Genomic DNA, 26,731 nt, shown 5'->3' with positions numbered 1-26,731 from the left:
CACACACACACACATCTGTTAGAAGTGCCATATGCCTCCGCCTGCGGTTACAGTGTTGTTGAATAAATAAGCCTAGCTAAGTATGTTTTGAAAATGTGTCTCCCCATGGTCAATGGCCTGTTACAAACCAGGCTGTCTCTGTTACTTAACTCCCATGGATGATGTGTTGGGGTGTGTGTGTACACTACTGGTGAAAAGTTTTAGAACACCTACTCATTCAAGGGTTTTTCTTTATTTTTACTATTTTCTACATTCTAGAATAATAGTGAAGACATCAAAACTATGAAATAACACATATGGAATAATGTAGTAACCAACAAAGTGTTAAATTAATAAAAATATATTTTATATTTGAGATTCTTCAAATAGCCACCCTTTGCCTTGACAGCTTTGCACACTCTTGGCATTCTCTCAACCAGCTTCATGAGGTAGTCACCTGGAATGCATTTCAATTAACAGGTGTGCCTTCTTAAAAAATAATTTGTGGAATTTATTTCATTCTTAATGCATTTGAGTCAATCAGTTGTGTTGTGACAAGGTAGGGGGGGTATACAGAAGATAGCCCTATTTGGTAAAAGATCAAGTCCATATTATGGCAAGAACAGCTCAAATAAGCAAAGACAAACGACAGTCCATCATTACTTTAAGACATGAAGGTCAGTCAATACGGAAGATTTCAAGAACTTTGAAAGTTTCTTCAAGTGCAGTTGCAAAAAACATCAAGCGCTATGATGAAACTGACTCTCATGAGGACCGCCACAGGAATGGAAGACCCAGAGTTACCTCTGCTGCAGAGGATAAGATCATTAGAGTTACCAGCCTCAGAAATTGTAGCCCAAATAAATGCTTCACAGAGGTCAAGTCACAGACACATCTCAACATCAACTGTTCAGAGGAGACTGTGTGAATCAGGCCTTCATGGTCGATTTGCTGCAAAGAAACCACACCAATAAGAAGAAAAGACTTGCTTGGGCCAAGAAACACGAGCAATGGACATTAGACCGGTGGAATATTGTACTTTGGTCTGGAGTCCAAATTGGAGATTTTTGGTTCCAACCGCCGTGTCTTTGTGAGATGCGGTGTGGGTGAACAGATGATCTCTGCATGTGTATTTCCCACCGTAAAGCATGGAGGAGCAGCGCGCCGTCTCTAGCCAACTCTCCTGCAATCTCTCTCAGAATGACCTTCTTGATCCAAACCAGTCAGGTTTCAAGACTGGTCATTCAACTGAGACTGCTCTTCTCTGTGTCACGGAGGCTCTCCGCACTGCTAAAGCTAACTCTCTCTCCTCTGCTCTTATCCTTCTAGACCTATCTGCTGCCTTTGATACTGTGAACCATCAGATCCTCCTCTCCACCCTCTCCGAGTTGGGCATCTCCGGCGCTGCTCACTCTTGGACTGCATCCTACCTGACAGGTCGCTCCTACCAGGTGGCGTGGCGAGAATATGTCTCCGCACCACATGCTCTCACTACTGGTGTCTCTATACACCAATTCTCTCTATACACCAAGTCACTTGGCTCTGTCATATCCTCACATGGTCTCTCCTATCATTGCTACGCAGACGACACACAATTAATTTTCTCCTTTCCCCCTTCTGATAACCAGGTGGCGAATCGCATCTCTGCATGTCTGGCAGACATATCAGTGTGGATGTCGGATCACCACCTCATGCTGAACCTCGGCAAGACGGAGCTGCTCTTCCTCCCAGGGAAGGACTGCCCGCTCCATGATCTTGTCATCACGGTTGACAACTCCATTGTGTCCTCCTCCCAGAGTGCAAAGAACCTTGGCGTGACCCTGGACAACACCCTGTCGTTCTCCGCTAACATCAAAGCGGTGACCCGATCCTGCAGGTTCATACTCTACAACATTCGCAAAGTACGACCCTACCTTACACAGAAAGTCCTAATCCAGGCACTTGTCATCTCCCGTCTGGATTACTGCAACTCGCTGTTGGCTGGGCTCCCTGCCTGTGCCATTAAACCCCTACAACTTATCCAGAACGCTGCAGCCCTTCTGGTGTTCAACCTTCCCAAGTTCTCTCATGTCACCCCACTCCTCCGCACACTCCACTGGCTTCCAGTTGAGGCTCGCATCTACTACAAGACCATGGTGCTTGCCTACGGAGCTGTGAGGGGAACGGCACCTCCTTACCTTCAGGCTCTGATCAGACCCTACACCCAAAGGAGGGCACTGCTAGCCCCCCTACCTCTACGGAAGCACAGTTCCCGCTCAGCCCAGTCAAAGCTAATCGCTGCTCTGGCACCCCAACGGTGGAACAAGCTCCCCCACGGCGCCAGGACAGCGGAGTCCCTGACCACCTTCCGGAGACACTTGAAACCCTACCTCTTTAAGGAATACCTGGAATAGTATAACAGTAATCCTTCTACCCCCCCCCCCCCCTCGCCCACCCCCCCATAAAAAAATAAAGGAGTGGTTGTCCCACTGGCTATCCTAAGTTGAATGCACCAATTTGTAAGTCTCTCTGGATAAGAGCGTCTGCTAAATTACTTAAATGTGTTATGGTGTGGGGGTGCTTTGCTGATGACACTGTCTGTGATTTATTTAGAATTCAAGGCACACTTAACCAGCATGGCTACCACAGCATTCTGCAGCGATATGCCATCCCATCTGGGTGGGCTTAGTGGGACTATCATTTGTTTTTTAACAGGACAATGACCCAATACACCTCCAGGCTGTGTAAGGGCTATTTTACAAAGAAGGAGAGTGATGGAGTGCCACATCAGATGACCTGGCCTCCACAATTCCCTGACCTCAACCAAATTGAGATGGTTTGGGATGAGTCGGACCGCAGAGTGAAGGAAAAGCAGCCAACAAGTGCTCAGCATATGTGGGAACTCCTTCAAGACTGTTGGAAAAGCATTCCAGGTGAAGCTGGTTGAGAGAATGCCAAGAGTGTGCAAAGCTGTCATCAAGGCAAAGGGTGGCTATTTGAAGAATCTCAAATATAAAATATATTTTGATTTGTTTAACACTTTTTTGGTTACTACATGATTCCATATGTCTTATTTCATAGTTGTGATGTCTTCACTATTATATTCTACAATGTAGAAAATAGTAAAAATAAAGAAAAACCCTTAAATGAGTAGGTGTTCTAAAACTTTTGACCGGTAGTGTATGTGTGTCTGTCTTACCTGCTGGTAGAAGTAGTTGAGTGTGGGTTTGTCTTCACTGAAGTGGTGCAGGAATCCTTTTGGAAGGTAGCGAATACGCAGCTCATACCTGGAGAAGAGAAACATGTCACTGTTTAGATAAGACACAGAAGGGAATATGGATGTAGGTGTTTTTACAGTCACAGAGATAGAATACTGTTTACAGTTCAGCTATAACACAGTGCAAAACACTGCCTAGTGACACAGGGGGGAAATAGTATTAATATGCCCCTGCTTAGAACACAGACGCTTAGGGAATAGGGGTGTTGTGGTCCAATGGTGTTTTTACACTTAGGTCACAGGGCTAGAATACAGCACAGTCCACATAAACAAAAGGAATAGGTATAGTGGCTTGCGAAAGTATTCACCCCCCTTGGCATTTTTCCTATTTTGTTGCCTTACAACCTGATTTTTTGGGAGGTTTGTATCATTTGATTTAAACAACATGCCTACCACTTTGAAGATGCAAAATACTTTTTATTGTGAAACAAACAAGAAATAAGACAAAAATACAGAAAACTTGAGTGTGCATAACTATTCACCCCCCCAAAGTCAATACTTTGTAGAGCAACCTTTCGCAGCAATTACAGCTGCAAGTCTCTTGGGGTATGTCTCTATAAGCTTGGCACATCTAGCCACTGGGATTTTTGCCCATTCTTCATGGCAAAACTGCTCCAGCTCCTTCAAGTTGGATGGGTTCCACTGGTGTACACCAATCTTTAAGTCATACCACAGATTCTCAGTTGGATTGAGGTCTGGGCTTTGACTAGGCCATTCCAAGACATTTAAATGTCTCCTCTTAAACCACTTGAGTGTTGCTTTAGCAATATGCTTAGGGTCATTGTCCTGCTGGAAGGTGAACCTCCGTCCCAGTCTCAAATATCTGGAAGACAAACAGGTTTCCCTCAAGAATTACCCTGTATTTAGTGCCATCCATCATTCCTTCAATTCTGACCAGTTTCCCAGTCCTTGCCGGTGAAAAACATCCCCACAGCATGATGCTGCCACCACCATGCTTCACTGTGGGGATGGTGTTCTCGGGGTGATGAGAGGTGTTGGGTTTGCACCAGACACAGCATTTTCCTTGATGGCAAAAAAGCTCGATTTTAGTCTCATCTGACCAGAGTACCTTCTTCCATATGTTTGGGGAGTCTCCCACATTCCTTTTGGCGAACACCAAACAGGTTTGCTTATTATTTTCTTTAAGCAATGGCTTTTTTCTGACCACTCTTCTGTAAAGCCCAGCTCTGTGGAGTGTGGCTTAAAGTGGTCATATGGACAGATACTCCAATCTCCGCTGTGGAGCTTTGTAGCTCCTTCAGGGTTATCTTTGGTCTCTTTGTTGCCTCTTTGATCAATGCCCTCCTTGACTGGTCCGTGAGTTTTGGTGGGCAGCCCTCTCTTGGCATGTTTGTTGTGGTGCCATATTCTTTCCATTTTGTTTTTATGGATTTAAGGGTGCTCCGTGGGATGTTCAAATTTTCTAATATCTTTTTATAACCCAACCCTGATCTGTACTTCTCCACAACTTTGTGACAATCATGTGACACTTAGATTGCACACAGGTGGACTTTATTTAACTAATTATGTGACTTCTGAAGGTAATTGGTTGCACCAGATCTTATTTAAGGGTTTCATAGCAAAGGGGGTGAATACATATGCACGCACTACTTTTCCGTAATTTATTTTTTTGAATTGTTTTAAACAACTATCAAGCGCTATGATGAAACTGGCTCTCATGAGGACCGCCACAGGAATGGAAGACCAGGAGTTACCTCTGCTGCAGAGGATAAGTTCATTAGAGTTACCAGCCTCAGAAATTGCAGCCCAAATAAATGCTTCACAGAGTTAAAGTCACAGACACATCTCAACATCAACTGTTCAGAGGAGACTGCGCGAATCACGCCTTCATGGTCAAATTGCTGCAAAGAAACCACTACTAAAGGACACCAATAAGAAGAAGATACCTGCTTGGGCCAAGAAACAAAAGCAATGGACATTAGACTGGTGGAAATTCGTCCTTTGGTCTGGAGTCCAAATTTGAGATTTTTGTTTCTAACCGCCGTGTCTTTGTGAGACGCGGTGTGGGTGAACGGATGTTCTCCGCATGTGTAGTTCCCACCGTAAAGCATGGAGGAGGTGGTGTTATGGTGTGGGGGTGCTTTACTGGTGACACTGTCTGTGATTTATTTAGAATTCAAGGCCCACTTAACCAGCATGGCTACCACAGCATTCTGCAGCGATATGCCATCCCATCTGGTTTGGGCTTAGTGGGACTATCATTTGTTTTTCAACAGGACAATGACCCAACACACCTCCAGGCTGTGTAAGGGCTATTTGACCAAGAAGGAGTGTGATGGAATGGTGCATCAGATGACCTGGCCTCCACAATCCCCCGAACTCAACCAAATTGAGATGGTTTGGGATGAGTCGGACCTCAGAGTGAAGGAAAAGCAGCCAACAAGTGCTCAGCTTATGTGGGAACTCCTTCAAGACTGTTGGAAAAGCATTCCAGGTGAAGCTGGTTGAGAAATTGCCAAGAATGTGCAAAGCTGTCATCAAGGCAAAGGGTTGCTATTTGAAGAATCTCAAATATAAAATATATTTTGATTTGTTTAACACTTTTTTGGTTACTACATGACTCCATATGTGTTATTTCATAGTTTGATGTCTTCACTATTATTCTACAATGTAAAAAAATAGTATAAAATAAAGAAAAACCCTTGAATGAGTAGGTATGTCCAAACATTTGACTGGTAGTGTATAGGTAGGAGATACCGACTGTCATTTTTGGTGAGTTTCCAGCGAATGTGAATGAGAGACATTGTGCAAATGAACAAAGTTTTGTCGCATGCTTGTCTGAAGGAAGAACAGTACTGTGTACACACTGTGTATGTGTGGAGTCTGGGAGTCACTAGGGAAATGGACCTGCCTGCTCTGCTCAGAGAAGATAGGGGAGGAGCAGACAGGCCCAGAACAGAGAGGAGAAAACACAAGGGAATCAAGCTGCAGTGGCAGCTGTACAGATTACTCATCCAAAGGGATTTGACTTCTCAAACACTACAGAAAGCTAACACAATATGATGCCCCGTGACCTTATTAACTCAGCCACTGACTTAAATAACTAGCAAGTTAAACTTTAGAGTCGCCCTAACGTAGAATTCTTTGTTTTTCACGCAGGAAAAAATGATAAAACGCATAAGAAATATCTTGCTGCGTTTTTTAAATACAGATCTAAAAAGCTTCTTATTTTAATTTCTGCTCAGCATCAAACTAATTTTGTGCTTCAGTTGCACTTCTCCACTGGGATGAGAATTCACAAACAGGCATTCTATCAGCAGACAGCGCTCTGACTGATGTGGAGCTTCTTTTCTCTGGTACTTTTCTGGTGTAGCCAGCCTACTGTTCTCAGTAAAATGCAAGATTAACTTGAAGCAAAACATTAGGAAATGTAGCTGGTTACATTCTTTCTATGATATACATTAGCATATTGATGGCCATGCATTGTTTTCTGCAAAAAAAGACATTGCGTTTTCATTGTAAGCTCATTTACTTGTGTGGCTGCTAGCCAAATAGCGTTGCACCTCTGTCATCATCTGATGAAAATTAAGCTTTTTCTGCCGAATGTGTTGCACTAATGTATTTTCTGTGAAGGAAAACTATAGTCTCTCTCTCTCTATCCTATGAGACAGCCTGATCAAAGCTGTGAACTCCTCTCCGCTGTGTTCGGCCCGGCTGTGATGAAACAACTCTGCCTGATCCCAGACCTGCCTGGCACGGTGCCACACCATAACTCTCTCTCCCTCTCCCTCCCTCCCTCCCTCTGATGGTTCCCCCATCACCCGCTGCCACCATCACCACCTGCCAATCCCCCCCAGTGGCAGTGAGCCGGGATAATCGCTTAGCGTCTTTAAATCGGCCGCTAGATGCCGTCACCTTGTTCTATCAGAATAGACATACCCCCTGACAGAACTAATGATGGCTCGCCTCTCTAACCACTAGGCCACCTGCCGTACACACACACACACGTATATGAGGAGTCTTGACAGCCAGGCTCAGGACAGAGGGGAAGATAAATGAATAGTTAAATCAAATGGCTGAAACTGAGGAAGAATATCAATATATTAGACTTGTAATAATCAGTTAGTAGCACGTTCAATCCGAGCTGTTACATAAACACAGCTTCATCTTGTTTTATAAAGGTCACTATGGATGGAACCCTGAAAAATATTTAAAAATCTCATCTGAGTTGTGTTCAGTAGGTCACACTGTAGCAAAACATTTTGCAACACAAAATCAGCGTTCTTATTGGATAAGTTCAGGTTGTATCTCCCCTGTTCCAAATAGTTTTGTGCCAACTGAACAAGACCCAGGCCCTTCAGGTTTCATTTCCTAATAGGTTCAGATTGTTCTAGACCTTCATTCTGTCTGTATCCATGGGTCTTGTCCTTGCAGCTCAAGCCAGGGTCTGCGTCCCAAATGGCACCCTATTCCCTATGGGCCCTGGTCAAAAGTAATGCACTGTGTAGGGAATAGGGTGCCATTTGGAACACAACCCATGATTACATGGAGGCTCGTGATGAGGTGAGGTAGTGGAACTAAACTGATTGAATCATAGCAGTAGTGACAGGCTTCATGTGCACCTTATTGTATTGACAGAATTTTCTCCTCACGCGCTGATAGCGGTCATTGGTGACATTGAGAAATGACATTGAGAAATGACATTAGGGACCTCAGTGGTCGATTTATGAGATCCGCTCTACTCCCCTTCCCCTGAGAGGCAATTATCAATGTGACAACACACACAAATATACACACACAAACATTTGAATGCACACACACACACAAAAACACATCAAAGTTAAAAGAAAACCCCCATTACTTCAGCATGACAACACCTTTAGACAACTCCACAACAGGCCTGTCATTCACACAGGTGGAGGACGAGATAGAAAGACATCTGGGTTAACTACAGGCCAAGTCTGAGGATGACATCATTGACCTGACATGCCATGACAGCTTCCTGGGCGAACACACACACACACACACATGCACGCATGCACACACACACACACAAACATCAAACATATTAGGGCTGTGGGCGGCAGGTAGCCTAGTGGTTAAGAGCGTTGGACCATTAACCGAAAGGTCGCTGGTTAAAATCATTGAGCCGACTAGGTGAAAAATCTGCCGATGTGCCCTCGAGCAAGGCAATAAATTATAATTGCTCCTGTAAGTCGCTCTGGATAAGAGTGTCTGCTAAATCACTAAAATGTAAATGTCAAATGTAAAGATACCAGTATCGCAATATTTTTTCCATGGCAAAAATTAAAACACAAAGCAGACCAAATTCTTTGGTCCTTTAAAAACCTGCTGTATGTAAAATATTGTGTTCTATAGCTTGGAAAATAAATAAATGTGACTCTGGATGACAACATAATGATGTGTGTTTCCAACATTAGGGCTGTTTTCCTAAAGAAGTTAAATCTGCTTCATGTTTTGTTTAGTTGACAGGATACTAATGAGTATCGTGATACTGGTATCGTCCCGGCCCTACTACATACGCAGGCACTCACACACACACACAAACGTCACACGGACACAAACACAGGCGCACACACACACGTGTGCAGGGACACACACAGACACACACACAGAGCCCTCAGGGTTTGCTTTTCCCTATTTGAAGAATGTGTGTGTGTGTCACTGATGATCACAGACAGTGTTTCAACATCCCTCACTCCCAGGACAGGAATATTCAGATTACTAAACCAGGCCTGGGGGTATACTGTAGTGAATGTAGGGGAACACTGTTCTGTGCTGTGTGTGGAGTTGAACAATGTTCTGTTCTGTACTGTGTGTGGAGTTGAACACTGTTCTGTACTGTGTGTGGAGTTGAACACTGTTCTGTTCTGTACTGTGTGTGGAGTTGAACAATGTTCTGTTCTGTACTGTGTGTGGAGTTGAACACTGTTATGTGCTGTGTGTGGAGTTGAACAATGTTCTGTTCTGTACTGTGTGTGGAGTTGAACAATGTTCTGTTCTGTACTGTGTGTGGAGTTGAACAATGTTCTGTTCTGTGTGTGGAGCTGAACAATGTTCTGTTCTGTACTGTGTGTGGAGTTGAACAATGTTCTGTTCTGTACTGTGTGTGGAGTTGAACAATGTTCTGTTCTGTACTGTGTGTGGAGTTGAACAATTTTCTGTTCTGTACTGTGTGTGGAGTTGAACACTGTTCTGTTCTGTACTGTGTGTGGAGTTGAACAATGTTCTGTTCTGTACTGTGTGTGGAGTTGAACAATGTTCTGTTCTGTACTGTGTGTGGAGTTGAACACTGTTCTGTTCTGTACTGTGTGTGGAGTTGAACACTGTTCTGTGCTGTGTGTGGAGTTGAACAATGTTCTGTTCTGTACTGTGTGTGGAGTTGAACACTGTTCTGTTCTGTACTGTGTGTGGAGTTGAACAATGTTCTGTTCTGTACTGTGTGTGGAGTTTAACACTGTTCTGTTCTGTGTGTGGAGTTGAACAATGTTCTGTTCTGTACTGTGTGTGGAGTTGAACACTGTTCTGTTCTGTGCTGTGTGTGGAGTTGAACACTGTTCTGTTCTGTGTGTGGAGTTTAACACTGTTCTGTGTGTGGAGTTGAACACTGTTCTGTTCTGTGTGTGGAGTTGAACACTGTTCTGTTCTGTGTGTGGAGTTGAACACTGTTCTGTGTGTGGAGTTGAACACTGTTCTGTTCTGTGCTGTGTGTGGAGTGGAACACTGTTCTGTGCTGTGTGTGGAGTTGAACACTGTTCTGTTCTATACTGTGTGTGGAGTTGAACACTGTTCTGTTCTGTGTGTGGAGTTGAACACTGTTCTGTACTGTGTGTGGAGTTGAACACTGTTCTGTTCTGTGCTGTGTGTGGAGTTGAACACTGTTCTGTTCTGTGTGTGGAGTTGAACACTGTTCTGTGCTGGGCTGTGTGTGGAGTTGAACACGGTTCTGTTCTGTGTGTGGAGTTGAACACTGTTCTGTTCTGTGTGTGGAGTTGAACACTGTTCTGTGCTGGGCTGTGTGTGGAGTTGAACACGGTTCTGTTCTGTGTGTGGAGTTGAACACTGTTCTGTTCTGTGTGTGGAGTTGAACACTGTTCTGTGCTGGGCTGTGTGTGGAGTTGAACACTGTTCTGTTCTATGTGTGGAGTTGAACACTGTTCTGTTCTGTGTGTGGAGTTGAACACTGTTCTGTGTGTGGAGTTGAACACTGTTCTGTTCTGTTCTGTGTGTGGAGTTGAACACTGTTCTGTTCTGTGTGTGGAGTTGAACACTGTTCTGTGCTGGGCTGTGTGTGGAGTTGAACACGGTTCTGTGCTGTGTGTGGAGTTGAACACTGTTCTGTTCTGTGTGTGGAGTTGAACACTGTTCTGTTCTGTTCTGTGTGTGGAGTTGAACACGGTTCTGTTCTGTGTGTGGAGTTGAACACTGTTCTGTTCTGTGTGTGGAGTTGAACACTGTTCTGTGCTGGGCTGTGTGTGGAGTTGAACACGGTTCTGTTCTGTGTGTGGAGTTGAACACTGTTCTGTTCTGTGTGTGGAGTTGAACACTGTTCTGTGCTGGGCTGTGTGTGGAGTTGAACACTGTTCTGTTCTATGTGTGGAGTTGAACACTGTTCTGTTCTGTGTGTGGAGTTGAACACTGTTCTGTGTGTGGAGTTGAACACTGTTCTGTTCTGTTCTGTGTGTGGAGTTGAACACTGTTCTGTTCTGTGCTGTGTGTGGAGTTGAACACTGTTCTGTTCTGTGTGTGGAGTTGAACACTGTTCTGTTCTGTACTGTGTGTGGAGTTGAACACTGTTCTGTTCTGTGTGTGGAGTTGAACACTGTTCTGTTCTGTGTGTGGAGTTGAACACTGTTCTGTGCTGGGCTGTGTGTGGAGTTGAACACGGTTCTGTGCTGTGTGTGGAGTTGAACACTGTTCTGTTCTGTGTGTGGAGTTGAACACTGTTCTGTTCTGTTCTGTGTGTGGAGTTGAACACGGTTCTGTTCTGTGTGTGGAGTTGAACAATGTTCTGTTCTGTACTGTGTGTGGAGTTGAACACTGTTCTGTTCTGTACTGTGTGTGGAGTTGAACACTGTTCTGTTCTGTACTGTGTGTGGAGTTGAACAATGTTCTGTTCTGTACTGTGTGTGGAGTTGAACAATGTTCTGTTCTGTACTGTGTGTGGAGTTGAACAATGTTCTGTTCTGTACTGTGTGTGGAGTTGAACAATGTTCTGTTCTGTGTGTGGAGCTGAACACTGTTCTGTGCTGTGTGTGGAGTTGAACAATGTTCTGTTCTGTACTGTGTGTGGAGTTGAACAATGTTCTGTTCTGTACTGTGTGTGGAGTTGAACAATGTTCTGTTCTGTACTGTGTGTGGAGTTGAACAATGTTCTGTTCTGTACTGTGTGTGGAGTTGAACACTGTTCTGTTCTGTACTGTGTGTGGAGTTGAACAATGTTCTGTTCTGTACTGTGTGTGGAGTTGAACAATGTTCTGTTCTGTACTGTGTGTGGAGTTGAACACTGTTCTGTTCTGTACTGTGTGTGGAGTTGAACACTGTTCTGTGCTGTGTGTGGAGTTGAACAATGTTCTGTTCTGTACTGTGTGTGGAGTTGAACAATGTTCTGTTCTGTACTGTGTGTGGAGTTGAACAATGTTCTGTTCTGTACTGTGTGTGGAGTTGAACAATGTTCTGTTCTGTACTGTGTGTGGAGTTGAACACTGTTCTGTTCTGTACTGTGTGTGGAGTTGAACAATGTTCTGTTCTGTACTGTGTGTGGAGTTGAACACTGTTCTGTGTGTGGAGTTGAACACTGTTCTGTTCTGTGTGTGGAGTTGAACACTGTTCTGTGTGTGGAGTTGAACAATGTTCTGTTCTGTACTGTGTGTGGAGTTGAACAATGTTCTGTTCTGTACTGTGTGTGGAGTTGAACAATGTTCTGTTCTGTGCTGTGTGTGGAGTTGAACACTGTTCTGTTCTGTGTGTGGAGTTGAACACTGTTCTGTGTGTGGAGTTGAACACTGTTCTGTTCTGTGTGTGGAGTTGAACACTGTTCTGTTCTGTACTGTGTGTGGAGTTGAACACTGTTCTGTGTGTGGAGTTGAACACTGTTCTGTTCTGTGCTGTGTGTGGAGTGGAACACTGTTCTGTGCTGTGTGTGGAGTTGAACACTGTTCTGTTCTGTACTGTGTGTGGAGTTGAACACTGTTCTGTTCTGTGTGTGGAGTTGAACACTGTTCTGTTCTGTACTGTGTGTGGAGTTGAACAATGTTCTGTTCTGTACTGTGTGTGGAGTTGAACACTGTTCTGTGTGTGGAGTTGAACACTGTTCTGTTCTGTGTGTGGAGTTGAACACTGTTCTGTGTGTGGAGTTGAACAATGTTCTGTTCTGTACTGTGTGTGGAGTTGAACAATGTTCTGTTCTGTACTGTGTGTGGAGTTGAACAATGTTCTGTTCTGTGCTGTGTGTGGAGTTGAACACTGTTCTGTTCTGTGTGTGGAGTTGAACACTGTTCTGTGTGTGGAGTTGAACACTGTTCTGTGTGTGGAGTTGAACACTGTTCTGTTCTGTGTGTGGAGTTGAACACTGTTCTGTTCTGTACTGTGTGTGGAGTTGAACACTGTTCTGTGTGTGGAGTTGAACACTGTTCTGTTCTGTGCTGTGTGTGGAGTGGAACACTGTTCTGTGCTGTGTGTGGAGTTGAACACTGTTCTGTTCTGTACTGTGTGTGGAGTTGAACACTGTTCTGTTCTGTGTGTGGAGTTGAACACTGTTCTGTTCTGTACTGTGTGTGGAGTTGAACACTGTTCTGTTCTGTACTGTGTGTGGAGTTGAACACTTCTGTTCTGTACTGTGTGTGGAGTTGAACACTGTTCTGTTCTGTGTGTGGAGTTGAACACTGTTCTGTGCTGGGCTGTGTGTGGAGTTGAACACGGTTCTGTTCTGTGTGTGGAGTTGAACACTGTTCTGTTCTGTGTGTAGAGTTGAACACTGTTCTGTGCTGGGCTGTGTGTGGAGTTGAACACTGTTCTGTTCTATGTGTGGAGTTGAACACTGTTCTGTTCTGTGTGTGGAGTTGAACACTGTTCTGTGTGTGGGGTTGAACACTGTTCTGTTCTGTTCTGTGTGTGGAGTTGAACACTGTTCTGTTCTGTGCTGTGTGTGGAGTTGAACACTGTTCTGTTCTGTGTGTGGAGTTGAACACTGTTCTGTTCTGTGTGTGGAGTTGAACACTGTTCTGTTCTGTTCTGTGTGTGGAGTTGAACACTGTTCTGTTCTGTGTGTGGAGTTGAACACTGTTCTGTTCTGTTCTGTGTGTGGAGTTGAACACGGTTCTGTTCTGTGTGTGGAGTTGAACACTGTTCTGTGCTGGGCTGTGTGTGGAGTTGAACACGGTTCTGTTCTGTGTGTGGAGTTGAACACTGTTCTGTTCTGTGTGTGGAGCTGAACACTGCTCTGTGCTGGGCTTTGTGTGGAGCTGAACACTGCAGTGCCAGCAGCAGAGTGAGTGAATTTAAGATTTCCACTCGGAGTAGATTCAACAAACCCTTGAGCCATTTCTATGCAGCAACAGAATTTGACGAAGCATACACACAAACTGTGAACTCCTCAGTATGTTTATTGCAGAATACTGAAACAATCTCTCCCACCCTGAGTTCTATCACAAACGAGAGAGAGAGGGAGGAGAGAGAGGGTGGAGAGAGATGGGGGAGGGAGGGAGGGAGAGAGAGACAGGGCGGAGAGAAATGGGGGAGGGAGAGAGAGAGAGAGACTATGACATTTGAAATGTTTTTTATTCTTTTGGAACTTCTGAGTGTAATGTTTACTGTTAATATTTATTGTTAATTTCACTTTTGTTTACTATCTACTTCACTTGCTTTGGCAATGTTAACATACGTTTCCCATGCCAATAAAGCCCTTAAATTGAATTGAATTTAAATTGAGAGAGAGAGACTGAAAGACACTTCAAAGAGTGTACAGGTCTCTGAGATGTGAAATCACATCATGATAGAACACAACAGTGTATCCCAGGCAGTGGCACTGCTCCACTCAGAATGAGGGAGAAAAGCCAGACAGTCCTTTGTGAACAGATTTAAGTCAGGATTGTTACCCATCCATAACAGAGCCAAGTAGAGAGAGACGACGAGGCTGTCCCAAATGGCACCATATTCCCTATATAGGCTCTAGTCAAAAGTAGTGCACTATGTAGGGAAAAGGGTGCCATTTGGGTAGCACACACAGACTCCAGGCTCAAAGATAGCCAAAAAAGACCTTAGCCTCCCACTCTTAGGATTAAAGTACTGAGATTCGCAGAGGAACATTTAACAGTAATTCAGGAAAGACTGTAAAATGCCTCAGATGATGATCCAAGTAAGGATGGAAACTTCAGATGTGTATAATGTTCAATTAAATGTTTTCTGAAGTAAAACAGCGTACTACAGTACACAAGCCCTTGAGGCTCTTTAGTGGCTGATACTGAAGCCATGTCCAATTCTGTGTTCGGAATATATTTTATGTGACGGTTACATCTAGCACAATAACATGTTCATCTGAATGTGCTGTAAGAAGCCTATGTCAGGCCAGGAGAATGAATGGCTAAGGAACTCTATTGGCCAATCTCTATAGTGCATTCTTCAAACACTCATAGTATCAATGCCTTGCAAAATTCCTCAAAGATCCTCGACTGACTTCTTCCCTACATAAAAGACACAGCGATGAAGTGTTAACTGTCTTGCCTCTGCTCTCAGGGACATTCAAAGGGTATTTGTGTGCTTAAAGAAAGGTTGTAGACTATCAAATCCGTGAAATGCTTACTTAATGAAATGCCCTTAACCAACAATGCAGTTTTAAGAATCCCCCCCCCCCCAGTAAAATAACAATAGTAAAATAACAATAGCGAGGCTATATACAGGGGGCACTGGCACAGAGTCAATGTGCGGGGGCACTGGCCAGTCGAGGCAATATGTACATGTAGGTAGAGTTATTTAAGTGACTATGCATAGATAATAAACAGAGAGTAGAAGCGGGGGGGGGGGGCAATGCAAATAGTCTGGGTAGCCATTTCATTAGGAGTCATGGCTTGGGGGTAGAAGCTGTTTAGAAGCCTCTTGGACCTAGACTTGGCGCTCCGGTACCACTTGCCGTGCGGTAGCAGAGAGAACAGTCTATGACTATGGTGGCTGGAGTCTTTGACAATTTTTAGGGCCTTTGACACCGCCTGGTATGCCTGGTATAGAGGTCCTGGATGGCAGGAAGCTTGGCCCCAGTGATGTACTGGGCCGTACGCACTACCCTCTGTAGTGCCTTGCGGTCGGAGGCAGAGCAGTAGCCATACCAGGCAGTGATGCAACCAGTCAGGATGCTCTCGATGGTGCAGCTGTAGAACCTTTTGAGGATCTGAGGACCCATGCCAAATCTTTTCAGTCTCCTAAGGGGGAATAGGTTTTGTCGTGCCCTCTTCACGACTGTCTTGGTGTGCTTGGACCATGTTTGTTTGTTGGTGATGTGGAGACTAAGGAACTTGAAGCCCTCAACCTGCTCCACTACAGCCCTGTCGATGAGAATGGGGGTGTGCTCGGTCCTCTTCTTTTTCCTGTAGTCCACAATCATCGCCTTTGTCTCGATCACATTGAGGGAGAGGTTGTTGTCCTGGCACCACACAGCCAGGTTTCTGACCTCCTCCCTATATGCTGTCTCGTCATTGTCGGTGATCAGGCCTACCACTGTTGTGTCATCAGCAAACTTAATGATGGTGTTGGAGTCGTGCCTGGCCATGCAGTTATGAGTGAACAGGGAGTACCGGAGGGGACTGAGCACGCACCCCTGAGGGGCCCCTGTGTTGAGGATCAGCGTGGCGCATGTGTTGTTACCTATCCTTACCACCAGCGGGCGGCCCGTCAGGAAGTCCAGGATCCAATTGCAGGTGTTTAGTCCCAGGGTCCTTAGCTTGGTGATGAGCTTTGAGGGCCCTATGGTGTTGAACACTGAGCTGTAGTCAATGAATAGGTGTTCCTTTTGTCCAGGTGTTAAAGGGCAGTGTGGAGTGCAATAGATATTGCATCATCTGTGGATCTGTTGGGGCAGTATGTAAATTGGAGTGGGTCTAGGGTTTCTGGGATAATGGTGTTGATGTGAGCCATGACCAGCCTTTCAGAGCACTTCATGGCTACAGACGTGAGTGCTACGGGTCGGTAGTCATTTAGGCAGGTTACCTTAGTGTTCTTGGGCACAGGGACTATGGTGGTCTGCTTGAAACATGTTGATATTACAGACTCAGACAGGAAGAGGTTGAAAATGTCAGTGAAGACACTTGCCAGTTGGTCAGTGCATGCTCTGAGTACACGTCCTGGTAATCTGTCTGGCCCTACGGCCTTGTGAATGTTGACCTGTTTAAAAAGGTCTTACTCACATCGGCTACGGGGAGCGTGATCACACAGTCGTCCGGAACAGCTGATGCTCTCATGCATGTTTCAGTTTTACTTGCTTCGAAGCGAGCATAGAAGTAATTTAGCTCGTCTGGTAGGCTCGTGTCCCTGGGAAGCTCGTAGCTGTGCTTCCCTTTGTAGTCTGTAATAGTTTGCAAGCCCTGCCACAGCCGACGAGCGTCGGTGCCGGTGTAGTACGATTCGATCTTAGTCCTGTATTGACGCTTTGCCTGTTTGATGGTTCATCGGAGGGCATAGCGGGATTTCTTATAAGCTTCCGGGTTAGAGTCCCGCTCCTTGAAAGCAGCAGCTCTACCCTTTAGCTCAGTGCGGATGTTGCCTGTAATCCATGGCTTCTGGTTGGGGTATGTACGTACAGTCACTGTGGGGATGACGTCATCGATGCACTTATTGATGAAGACAGTGACTGATGTGGTGTACTCTTCAATGCCATCGGAAGAATCCCGGAACATATTCCAGTCTGTGCTAGCAAAACAGTCCTGTAGCTTAGCATGTGCTTCATCTGACCACTTTTTTATTGACCGAGTCACTGGTGCTTCGTGCTTTAGTTTTTGCTTGTAAGCAGGAATCAGGAGGATTTAATTATGGTCAGATTGGCCAAATGGAGGGCGAGGGAGAGCTTTGTACGCGTCTCTGTGTGTGGAGTAAAGGTGGTCTAGAGTTTTTTCCCTCTGGTTGCACATTTAACATGCTGGTAGATATTAGGTAAAACAGATTTAAGTTTCCTTGCATTAAAGTCCCTGGCCACTAGGAGCATTGCCTCTGGATGAGCATTTTCCTGTCACAGCACTGTCTGATGCAGAAGAAAGAAAGGCATAAAATGCCATCTGTGCGATACCTCACGCTAGAAGCTAAGGATGTGACTCATCTGGCATAACAGCTTTTAATGGACAATGACCTACTACCGAGTCAGTGACAGTTGAGGCAGTGAAAAACACACACACACACACTAAAAGGTGGGTCTGTGAATCTGTAGATTCCACCCTCTTGTTGCAGAGCCACCGACTGCCACGTATCTCCATGACAACAAGGGCAGACAGACGTGTTGTCATTGTCTAAGGGCCATTGGTTGCTATTCTCCATTACACACACAGGGGCAAACAGAGACAGTCAGACAGACAGACAAATACACACACCAAGAGACGGACACACTATCAGACAGATACATGCACACAGGGCAAACACATTGGTGCACTCATACACGTACGCGCGCACAGATGTGCGCGCACAGACACACACACACACAGTCTGCTCACCTCCACTCCTCCTGGGAGCGGTTCTGCTCGTACTTCTCCCTCACGTGGGACACGCCCATATCAGGGTGGAGCCAGTGGACCTGGCCGGACTGGGAGTGGCTGAGGCGCAGACCGAAGCACGCAACGCATTTCACCTTGTGGATGTCCAAGATCTTCTGGATGATCCCCTGTAGAGGTGGAACACAGGAGAGTTGAGTTAAGAGACCAGTGACAAGCCACGGTATGATAGTACAAGGTCATACAGAAGTTATGTAAAGGCAAAGATGTTGAACGTAAAAGGTCCACACAATGCAAGACATTAGAAAAGAAACAGACTCTAATTTTTACTAGAGACAGACAATAAAACACGGTAAACAGAAAGTGGAACCCAGATATTGACTCCTACTAAGAGGTCTGTGGGAGCGATGCTATCTTATCGCCATGGCAGCAGCCAGTCTGCCTAGTGACAGCAGGTAGCCTGTCTGAGGCGATTAATATTGTGTATATTAGTGTTGGCTGAGTGGCCAAGGAGGGCACCAACCCATACCCTTATCCCCCATCTGACCAGCTCCACAGGAACAATCCGACACTCAAATGGCCACTCAGTCACTCAGTCAGGACCTCCATGTCTCTCTCTGCGACATCCTCTCACTGTCTGTCCAGTTTAACATCAAACCCACAGACCTCACGGACCACTCACGACTTGTCAGCCATGAAGTGGCAACTAGAGTGCCAATAGACTAGCTTATGACTGTAGTCTATGACTGGCCAGACGGATCACTCACGTCTGTTATATTATGCCGTTAGTGCCCACAACACTAGGGCTCCATGTTAAGTCTATGGCTGGCTGGCATGGAGATATTCTGGCCTCGCATGGCTAGGCTGGTGTGCATACTATCACACACTGCCGATCCGATGTGACATTCCAGCCCAAACACTTAAGAGCCATTGCATATTTATGAAGATTGTATTTATGAGGTAAGAGAGAGAGGCTGGCTAGCTGGATCCCCCAGGGTAGGCCCAACAATGTGCCCCAGTTACAGCCTGATGGCGAAGTAATAATAATATAATAATAATAATATGCCATTTAGCAGACGCTTTTATCCAAAGCGACTTACAGTCATGCGTGCATACTGTAAGTATGCGTGTATACTGTAGTGGCAACAGTGTGGAGGATAACAGAGCATGATCACTGCCTAAGGGGAGAGAAGAAGGAGAGGAGGAGGAGAGGAGGAGGAGAGGAGAGGAGGAAGAGAGCAGAGGACAGAGTAGCATAGAGTCCTATTGGGACTGGGAATTCAAAGCTGTCAGCCAGCATTGTTAGGTAATGTACTTTCCAATTTAGGGAGGTCTCTATGCTGCCTTGGGACTGACTTTCTGCTTGTGTAATGGCAAAAGTTTATTTGAGACTGTCCACGGCCAGGACTAAAGGAGAAGGACTAAAGGAACTGGGCTCTTTAGAAGGTTGAAAGAAAGTTAAACAAGAATCCATTCTGCATGGTAGTTCCAGTAACAATGCTCTAGGAACCAGGAGAGCACTGAGAAAATATATTATATGTAACAGTACAGCACTATTTTAGGTTTGTAGGTATATATCTACTAAAGTAACAATGGCTTCATGTGAATTGATGACGGTACCTAGTTATTTTCTCTAACAATGAAGGAAATTCTTCCTGCAGAGATGAGACAGGCTGATAGACCCTCCTTAAGAGTCCAATGGCGAGTGGTGATAAAAGGAAATGCAATATGATCATGTCAAACTTCTCTAACAGAAGATTACTCAGCCAGCTAAGGGCGGCTAAGCTAAAGCCAGTCTCTTATCTCTGTTTCCTAAGGAGCACGCAAATCCCCAATCCTCCATTAAAATGATTAAATATGGGCTTTGGTTAGCTTCTTGAGCTGGTGGTTGGAGCTCCGGGGTGAAGTTTCCCCTCGGTACAGATATAGGATCAGTAGAAGAAGAATATATAGGATCAGTAGAAGAAGAATATAATGGCTCAACACAGACAGAAGTGTGTAATCTCGCAGTGTGTAAGCCATAATCTAAAAGTTTTGTCTGTGAAGAGAGGCTGATGTGAGTGAGCGCAAGAAAAGGTAGAGCCCTCTCTGTCCATCCAGTATTATATCTCAACACAATCTCTAATGTAATACAATCTCTCTCTTATAATCCAATACTGGATGCTGAATATACTGGATGCCGAAGTTCCCAGGAGGATCGTAGAGAGAGAGAGTCTGAGTAATGGAAAAAATGTATCTTCCCAATTAGGAGAAAAAAAACAATTTGCATACCAATGAATAATTGCCATTTCAAGCCCATTTAAGTCGAAGGTAATTGCCATATGAAGCAAACAAAACCATATTGCTGAAGATCTGCTGGTGATTGACTTGACATGGTTTTGTAGGCGGGAGAATTGACTGAATACAAATGTACTCAATTTCAATGAAGTATGGAGAAATACCACCAGAACCCAGAAATGGAGCCATTAATCATGGGCTCCTAAAATACCAAAATGCAAGGCTACAGCTACAACTTGAAGCTAGCATCAGTCAAACGTCATATTCATCTCCCGCTCGTACCATAGAGCTGGGAAAGTATGAGATATACAGGGTGATTAAAAGCATGCAGTGAATAGGTCTGGTTCCACGATATGGCAAACAAGGCAATGGTAGGGCACTATGTCTTCCTTTGTGAGAAGCAAGATGCACAATATTACACAGCCTTAACCCGAACCCTTTAAAATGTCACATGCCATCTGAATGATTGTTTTGATACGATCTAAAAGCACAGCAGCAGACCTCGGGGGAAAGTAACTTGGAATGGTAGTCGCTGAAACGTAGGCTAAATATCCCAAGTGATGCTTTTAAGGTTAGTGTACTGACAGGTTCGACCTAGAGCTTGAGAGCCAACCTTGAAAAGCATGGTCCTATTCATTAGGCACCAAACAAAAGAAAACCAGCTGGCACAGGGAGAGAGACTACCTGGACTTGTCCAATAAGGAACACTCATTTTCCGTTGCAAAATGTTTTAAAACCATTGCATGCCCAAATAAATACGACCAACATCTGTCCTGTATAATAATTTAGAGCAGAGTTCCCCTTGGCACTTAGCAGGAAACAGACGAAGACGAAGACGAAGAAACTAACGGATTATAGAGACAGAATCAGAATGCTTACATGAACAGCTAGGGAGAGCAATCCAAACGGAGCATGACAAATTCCCCATCACACCACATTAGGCTAAACATGATGACAGCCACATCTATGATGATATGACAGATTATCTCAAACAAACAAGCTAATTTTACTACCCTTTTCTCATTTTTAAGATCCAAAAAGAATAAATCAAATCCCACTGGCACATAGTCATGTGGATTCTTGCAAGCCACAGCATTTCCATGTGTTTGCAATGGAAATAGAAAAGCACAATGGACATGCAAATTAACCAATTCAAATGCAAACAAACCGTGAACCTCTTATCAAGGTTGTGACATTGCATTGAGTACACAAACCTGGTCTCAGATCATTTCGTATTATTATGTATGTAAACCAAAACATAATTTTCACTCCATTTAGAATGATATGTTACATTTGGTATGGTTACATAAAGCAGATGGTTACTTAAAGTAAAAAATGAAAAGAGGGTGGTTGGTCACGGTGGATGGGTGGGCGTATATTGCAAACGTCTAGCAACCCAAAGGTTGCGATTTCAAATCTCATCAAGGACAACTTTAGCATTTGAGCTAATTAGAAACTTTTCAACGACTTACTACTTTTTAGCTACTTTGCATCTACTTAGCATGTTAGCTAACCCTCCCACTAACCTTAACCCTTTAACCTAACTCCTAAACTTAACCCTAACCCCTAGCTAACATTAGCCAGCTAGAAATCGTAACATATCATACGGTTTGCAGATTCGTAACATATTTTACATTTTGCAAATCCGTAACATATTGGAAATAACATATAATATGAATTGTAATTTGTAACATATAATACGAAATGGGTGATGGACATTCACAAATTAATACATACCATACAAAACGTAACGGATTTACTTACAGAATAATACGAAATGCTCTGAGGCCAGATTGAGTACACAGTAAATGAACTACACAGACTGAATACAGATGACTAGTAGGCACTAGGTAGATTAAATTACATGTAATTCTATGGTGTTATTATTGATACTATTTGTCCTATATGAGCTTTGTGAATGAACAGGATATCTGGAATCCCTATATAGTGCACTACATTTGACCATAGCACTGCACTGTGTAGGGAATAGGGTGCCATTTGGGATGCATCCTATAACTGGGCAGGCAGAGTGCTATTGATGCAGTATGAACAGGATATGTGTGTGTGATGGGATGAGGGGTCCTTGGGGAGCAACTCAGGAGATAGGAACATTATGTTTATTCTGGGATGGAACCAGGAAGCGGATGTGGATCCAATACCTCATCCAGCCCTACAAATCAATACAGGCATCTGCTGACTGCGCTGCTCCATAGGGCTCTGGACAAAAGTAGTGCACTATATAGGGAATAGGGTGCCATTTGGGATGCAGCCCATGTACTATGTCTCAATGGTTTCCTTTCTACAGAAAATAGGAGATCTAGGAGTCAGGATGTTATGTGCCAGGAATCAATTCACAGTTTCACACCACTATAACTGAGACCACTGTCCGTGTCAGTGAGGGCAGGGAGAATGTAGCAAAATGTATTTCTGCAGACCTGTGTTTGCTTAGACTGGTCTCAGATTGGTTTGTGCTGTTTTGCCAACCCTATATGGGATGCGTGACAATGACCAGGGACCGGGCTAGTTTCTTGCTAGCCTCTCTCAGTTCATCTACCTGAGGAGAGACAATGCTGGTCTTATGGTGTCATAATTCACACATGCCTTTAAATGTGTGTCCTATAAACCCTTTCTGAATGGTTTTCTGTAATTAGCCAACTTTGAGGCTTCAGGTGAGACCTAGGCTAACTGCCGCTGAAGACCACAGAGCTAAGGCGCTGCAACGTCAGTTAAAGGTGCAATATGCAGAAATGGCTCTGCCATTTCCTGGTTTAAAACATTATGATAGTTAATTGGGCCCAATTTGGACATTTTCACTTAGGCGTGTACTCACTTTTGTTGCCAGCGGTTTAGACATTAATGGCTGTCTGTTGAGTTATGTTGAGGGGACAGCAAATTTACACTGTTATACAAGCTGTACACTCACTACTTTACATTGTAGCAAAGTGTCATTTCTTCAGTGTTGTCACATGAAAAGATATACTCAAATATTTACAAAAATGTGAGGGGTGTACTCACTTTTGTGAGATACTGTACAACTTCTTAGACTTGTTTTCAATGAGATTGACAGATCTATAACTCACATTTCTAAGTGATTTTGGTCAGGTCGCCCAAAAAGTTACATATTGCAGCTTTAAAAGAGAATCCGCAACATGAACTGATGGAGCCACACATACCTCTCTCTCAGTGAAGGGAGTTGGAGTGCAGTTAGACAGTTGAAGGGTAACCACAAAACAATCACACTATGGTATTCCAATTTGAAAAGCAATGAGGGATTGCACTCTGAACTTTCAGTAACATATAGCAATTGACAAACCAACAACTACACTGCTGAATCACTGCTCTGACGTGCAACATCAATCAATAGTGTCTGTACAGCAGCAGCTATACACTGGGCTCTAACAGCCAAACGACTGCATCCAGTCAATGACTCATGCTCCTTCAGCACAGCAGAGAAACAGACAGAGTCTATATCACCTCTTCATGACTGTATGACAGGTATTTGAAGTAAAACCTGTACACTGATTGGCTCTAGCTCTGATACAGGGTCAGATGCTGTTCTACCCCTCTAATGGTTAAGGTTAGGATTGGGTGTGCGACAATCTGTTTCCAGACCTGTGATTAGTGTCAACTAATGTGTGTGTGTGTGTGGTCACGATACCAGAATTTTTATTTCAATACCGATACCAGGTTTAGTGTCACGATACTCGATACCATCGCGATACTCAATACCAAAACGATACCACAAAAAAACGAGAAGGCATATTAGCCAAAGTCACAGAATGGCACTTGATCCAGACAGATAAGCTACTGCTCTGTTCAATCGTTGGGCATCTTTGAGTTCGATATCATTACATTTGAACATTTTTATGTCAATTATTTTGAGACAGCCATGTAGGCATTAATTGATCAATGATACAATCAATTTGACTTTGTTTTTACCAATCTAACTACAAAACAACATTTAGTTGAATGGTAAATCTGTATTAAAGAGAACATATTTTATTGTACTGATTAACAACATTTGCATAGAAGAAGAAATCACTTATTTTCGAAAAGTGTGCACTGTCTCTTTAAGAAAATAATGATTATTTTGCAAGGCAGAATGTGGCTGTGGAATCTAGTGGAAACCAGACTGGAAGCAAAGGAAGATGAAGAAGTGAATGAGTTTTTGGTGGCGAGGGACACGAAGTGACCTAATACAGTTTTTAGTGCCAGTCAGCTTTGTAATCAGCATATTTTGCGTTATGGTTGGCGTATTATCACAAACAAAGTGCTATTGTAGTGAATTCAGCTCTAAGCTAGCAAGGAAAGTTAGCCTACAATTAAAGCTGGAAGCTACCGGTTTCGTCTTGCATTGTGAAAGTGTTCTAGTCTGTATGGACATTGTTTTGTGAATAGGAATGAACAGTTTCAACATTTCTACATGCCGTGTTGCATACAGACTTGGGCCCGGTTTCCCGATAGCGATGGAACTTAAGGCATCCGCATGGTTCCCATATGAAACAGTTTGTGCATATATTATGATGACATTTTGTGACGTTATTGTTCGTTTTGGCCTTCGGCAAAGTTTTTTTTCAGCTGTTCATGTGCCGAACAGAAGCGTGGGGAAGCCTTTATGCCCTGTTTACTGGACTGAGAGCATAGGATAAGCATAGGATAGGGTTTCACAACGCAAGACAAGATGGAGGAGAGCCAATTCTCAGAGATCTGATTTATTTTGGAGATTGCAAAATATGACCTTTTCATTCAAGACAGGATAAAAATATAGATACCACAGTAGCTAGCAATGGGACAAGATTGTAACTACCAATTGGATATCACGAAATTGTGGAGAAAAAGGGGTAAAAAATGCTGTCATCTCGGTTTTCATTTGAAGCATCTTTTTATACGTTGCTTGCTTGTATTAATTGCAAAGACAATGGCACTTTGTATTTGTAGTCAACTTTGTTCTGAAGTTATCAGTGGTCACAGAGATACAGATAAACCATGTGAATCTATGTTTAGGAGATCTTCTGTGTATAAAGCGGAGGGCAAAAAGCCTCTAACCACACACTTAGCTGTTCTACGAGTGCTGTGACGCAGGCGTTTGATTGCGAGAGTTTTCAAGTGCAACGTTAATAACTATGGTTTTGGGAAATAGCTCGGGGACTTATTGATGCTCCTACAAAGGTTCTAACGATGAACTTAACCTTAAGATGCTTTTGGGAAACCGGGCCCTGATCAATCCTCTCAATCACATGAGCCACATTTGACAGAAGTACCGAATGTAACAAAAACTTTTAGAGTCCTAAAGTTTCGGTATACTGTGCAAAACTACTGTGTGTGTGAGACCCCTGTTGCCATACATTTGCCCTCTGTCTTACCCTGACATCGGTGGCGTCCCCATGGCGGATGTTGCTGGCCCATGTGCTATGCTCGCTATTGCTCTCGAAGTGATGGAAGACCTTCAGGACCCTGTCAGGAGCCCCGGGAGCCCGCTCCGTGGCCGTGGCCGTGCCCGCGCTGAGGCGCGACTTGGCCCCCCCAGCCAGGGCGTGGTTGAGGTTGGGGTCCAGGTAAGCTGTCGCCATGCCTTTGCTGTGCGCTAGGTGTCTGTCATATTCTGTTAGTGGAGAGAGAGAGAGAGAGAAAACAAACATATAATTAGAATTCCTGCTTTACTCGTATAAGGAGATTCAAAATGGCCGACAGTGCTCCCATTATGGCGTCGTTGAATTTAATGGGGATGCCCATTCTACTGATACTAATTCTATGGAAACAACACTGGGTGACAATGGAGTAGAAACATCACAAATCGTCCCTGAAGTATAAACATGGGAAGTCAACATTGTGTCTTGAGAACCTTGATTATAACAACTTTTTGGAATCTGAAGAACATTCTGAGAGCAGCAACGGGCAGTGGGCATAACATACTTCCTCACCGTTCAATGAGCCCCTGACAATGATTTCTTCATGAATAAATTATGCGGAGCGGTGAAAAATGTATCAGCAAGTTGGAGGTGTGAAAAGGGTTCTCATCCATATTGCACGATGCAGCAAGGTGTGACAACATGTAACACATCAGTCTTTCCTTCCTTCGCAAATGGAAAAGTGGCAAAGGAATCTAGGGAAAACATTAACAGCTACTTGGCCCACCACGTCTCACTATAATCTCAATGGTGTATCTGGAAGGGTGAATGCATCTGGAATTATATTATACAAAGAGCAATCTGTGATGGTCAGTCAAACATCTAGGCTCCTGATAGAATGCAGGCTAACAACTAGTGTAGAACTGTTGGGTGAATATACTATAACTAGTGTGGGGGCTGTTGGGTGAATATACTATAACTAGTGTGGGGGCTGTTGGGTGAATATACTATAACTAGTGTGGGGGCTGTTGGGTGAATATACTATAACTAGTGTGGATATGTTGGGTGAATATACTATAACTAGTGTGGGGGCTGTTGAGTGAATATACTATAACTAGTGTGGGGGCTGTTGGGTGAATATACTATAACTAGTGTAGAACTGTTGGGTGAATATACTATAACTAGTGTGGGGGCTGTTGGGTGAA

The 26,731-nt window shown here is 44.0% G+C and overlaps 1 protein-coding gene across 1 annotated transcript in view; it reads right to left on the bottom strand.

Moving 5' to 3' along the window:
* Positions 1–26,731, bottom strand: part of LOC311133035 (focal adhesion kinase 1-like) — a 123,803-nt gene that overhangs the window by 57,910 nt on the left and 39,162 nt on the right. Inside the window, exons 2-4 of the mRNA XM_084166455.1 lie at positions 25,542–25,780; positions 17,905–18,071; positions 3,158–3,245 (exon numbers count right to left, since the gene is read on the bottom strand). Of these exons, the coding sequence (XP_084022581.1) occupies positions 3,158–3,245; positions 17,905–18,071; positions 25,542–25,748 (462 nt within the window). The 5' untranslated portion in view covers positions 25,749–25,780. The remainder of the gene's footprint in view (positions 1–3,157; positions 3,246–17,904; positions 18,072–25,541; positions 25,781–26,731) is intronic.

This window comes from Coregonus lavaretus (genome assembly GCF_964263955.1).
Source record: "Coregonus lavaretus genome assembly, chromosome: 7".
Taxonomy (NCBI): Eukaryota; Metazoa; Chordata; class Actinopteri; order Salmoniformes; family Salmonidae; genus Coregonus; species Coregonus lavaretus.
The sequence above is the reverse complement of the archived record's forward strand: the minus strand, read 5'-3'. Positions and strand labels throughout refer to the sequence as shown.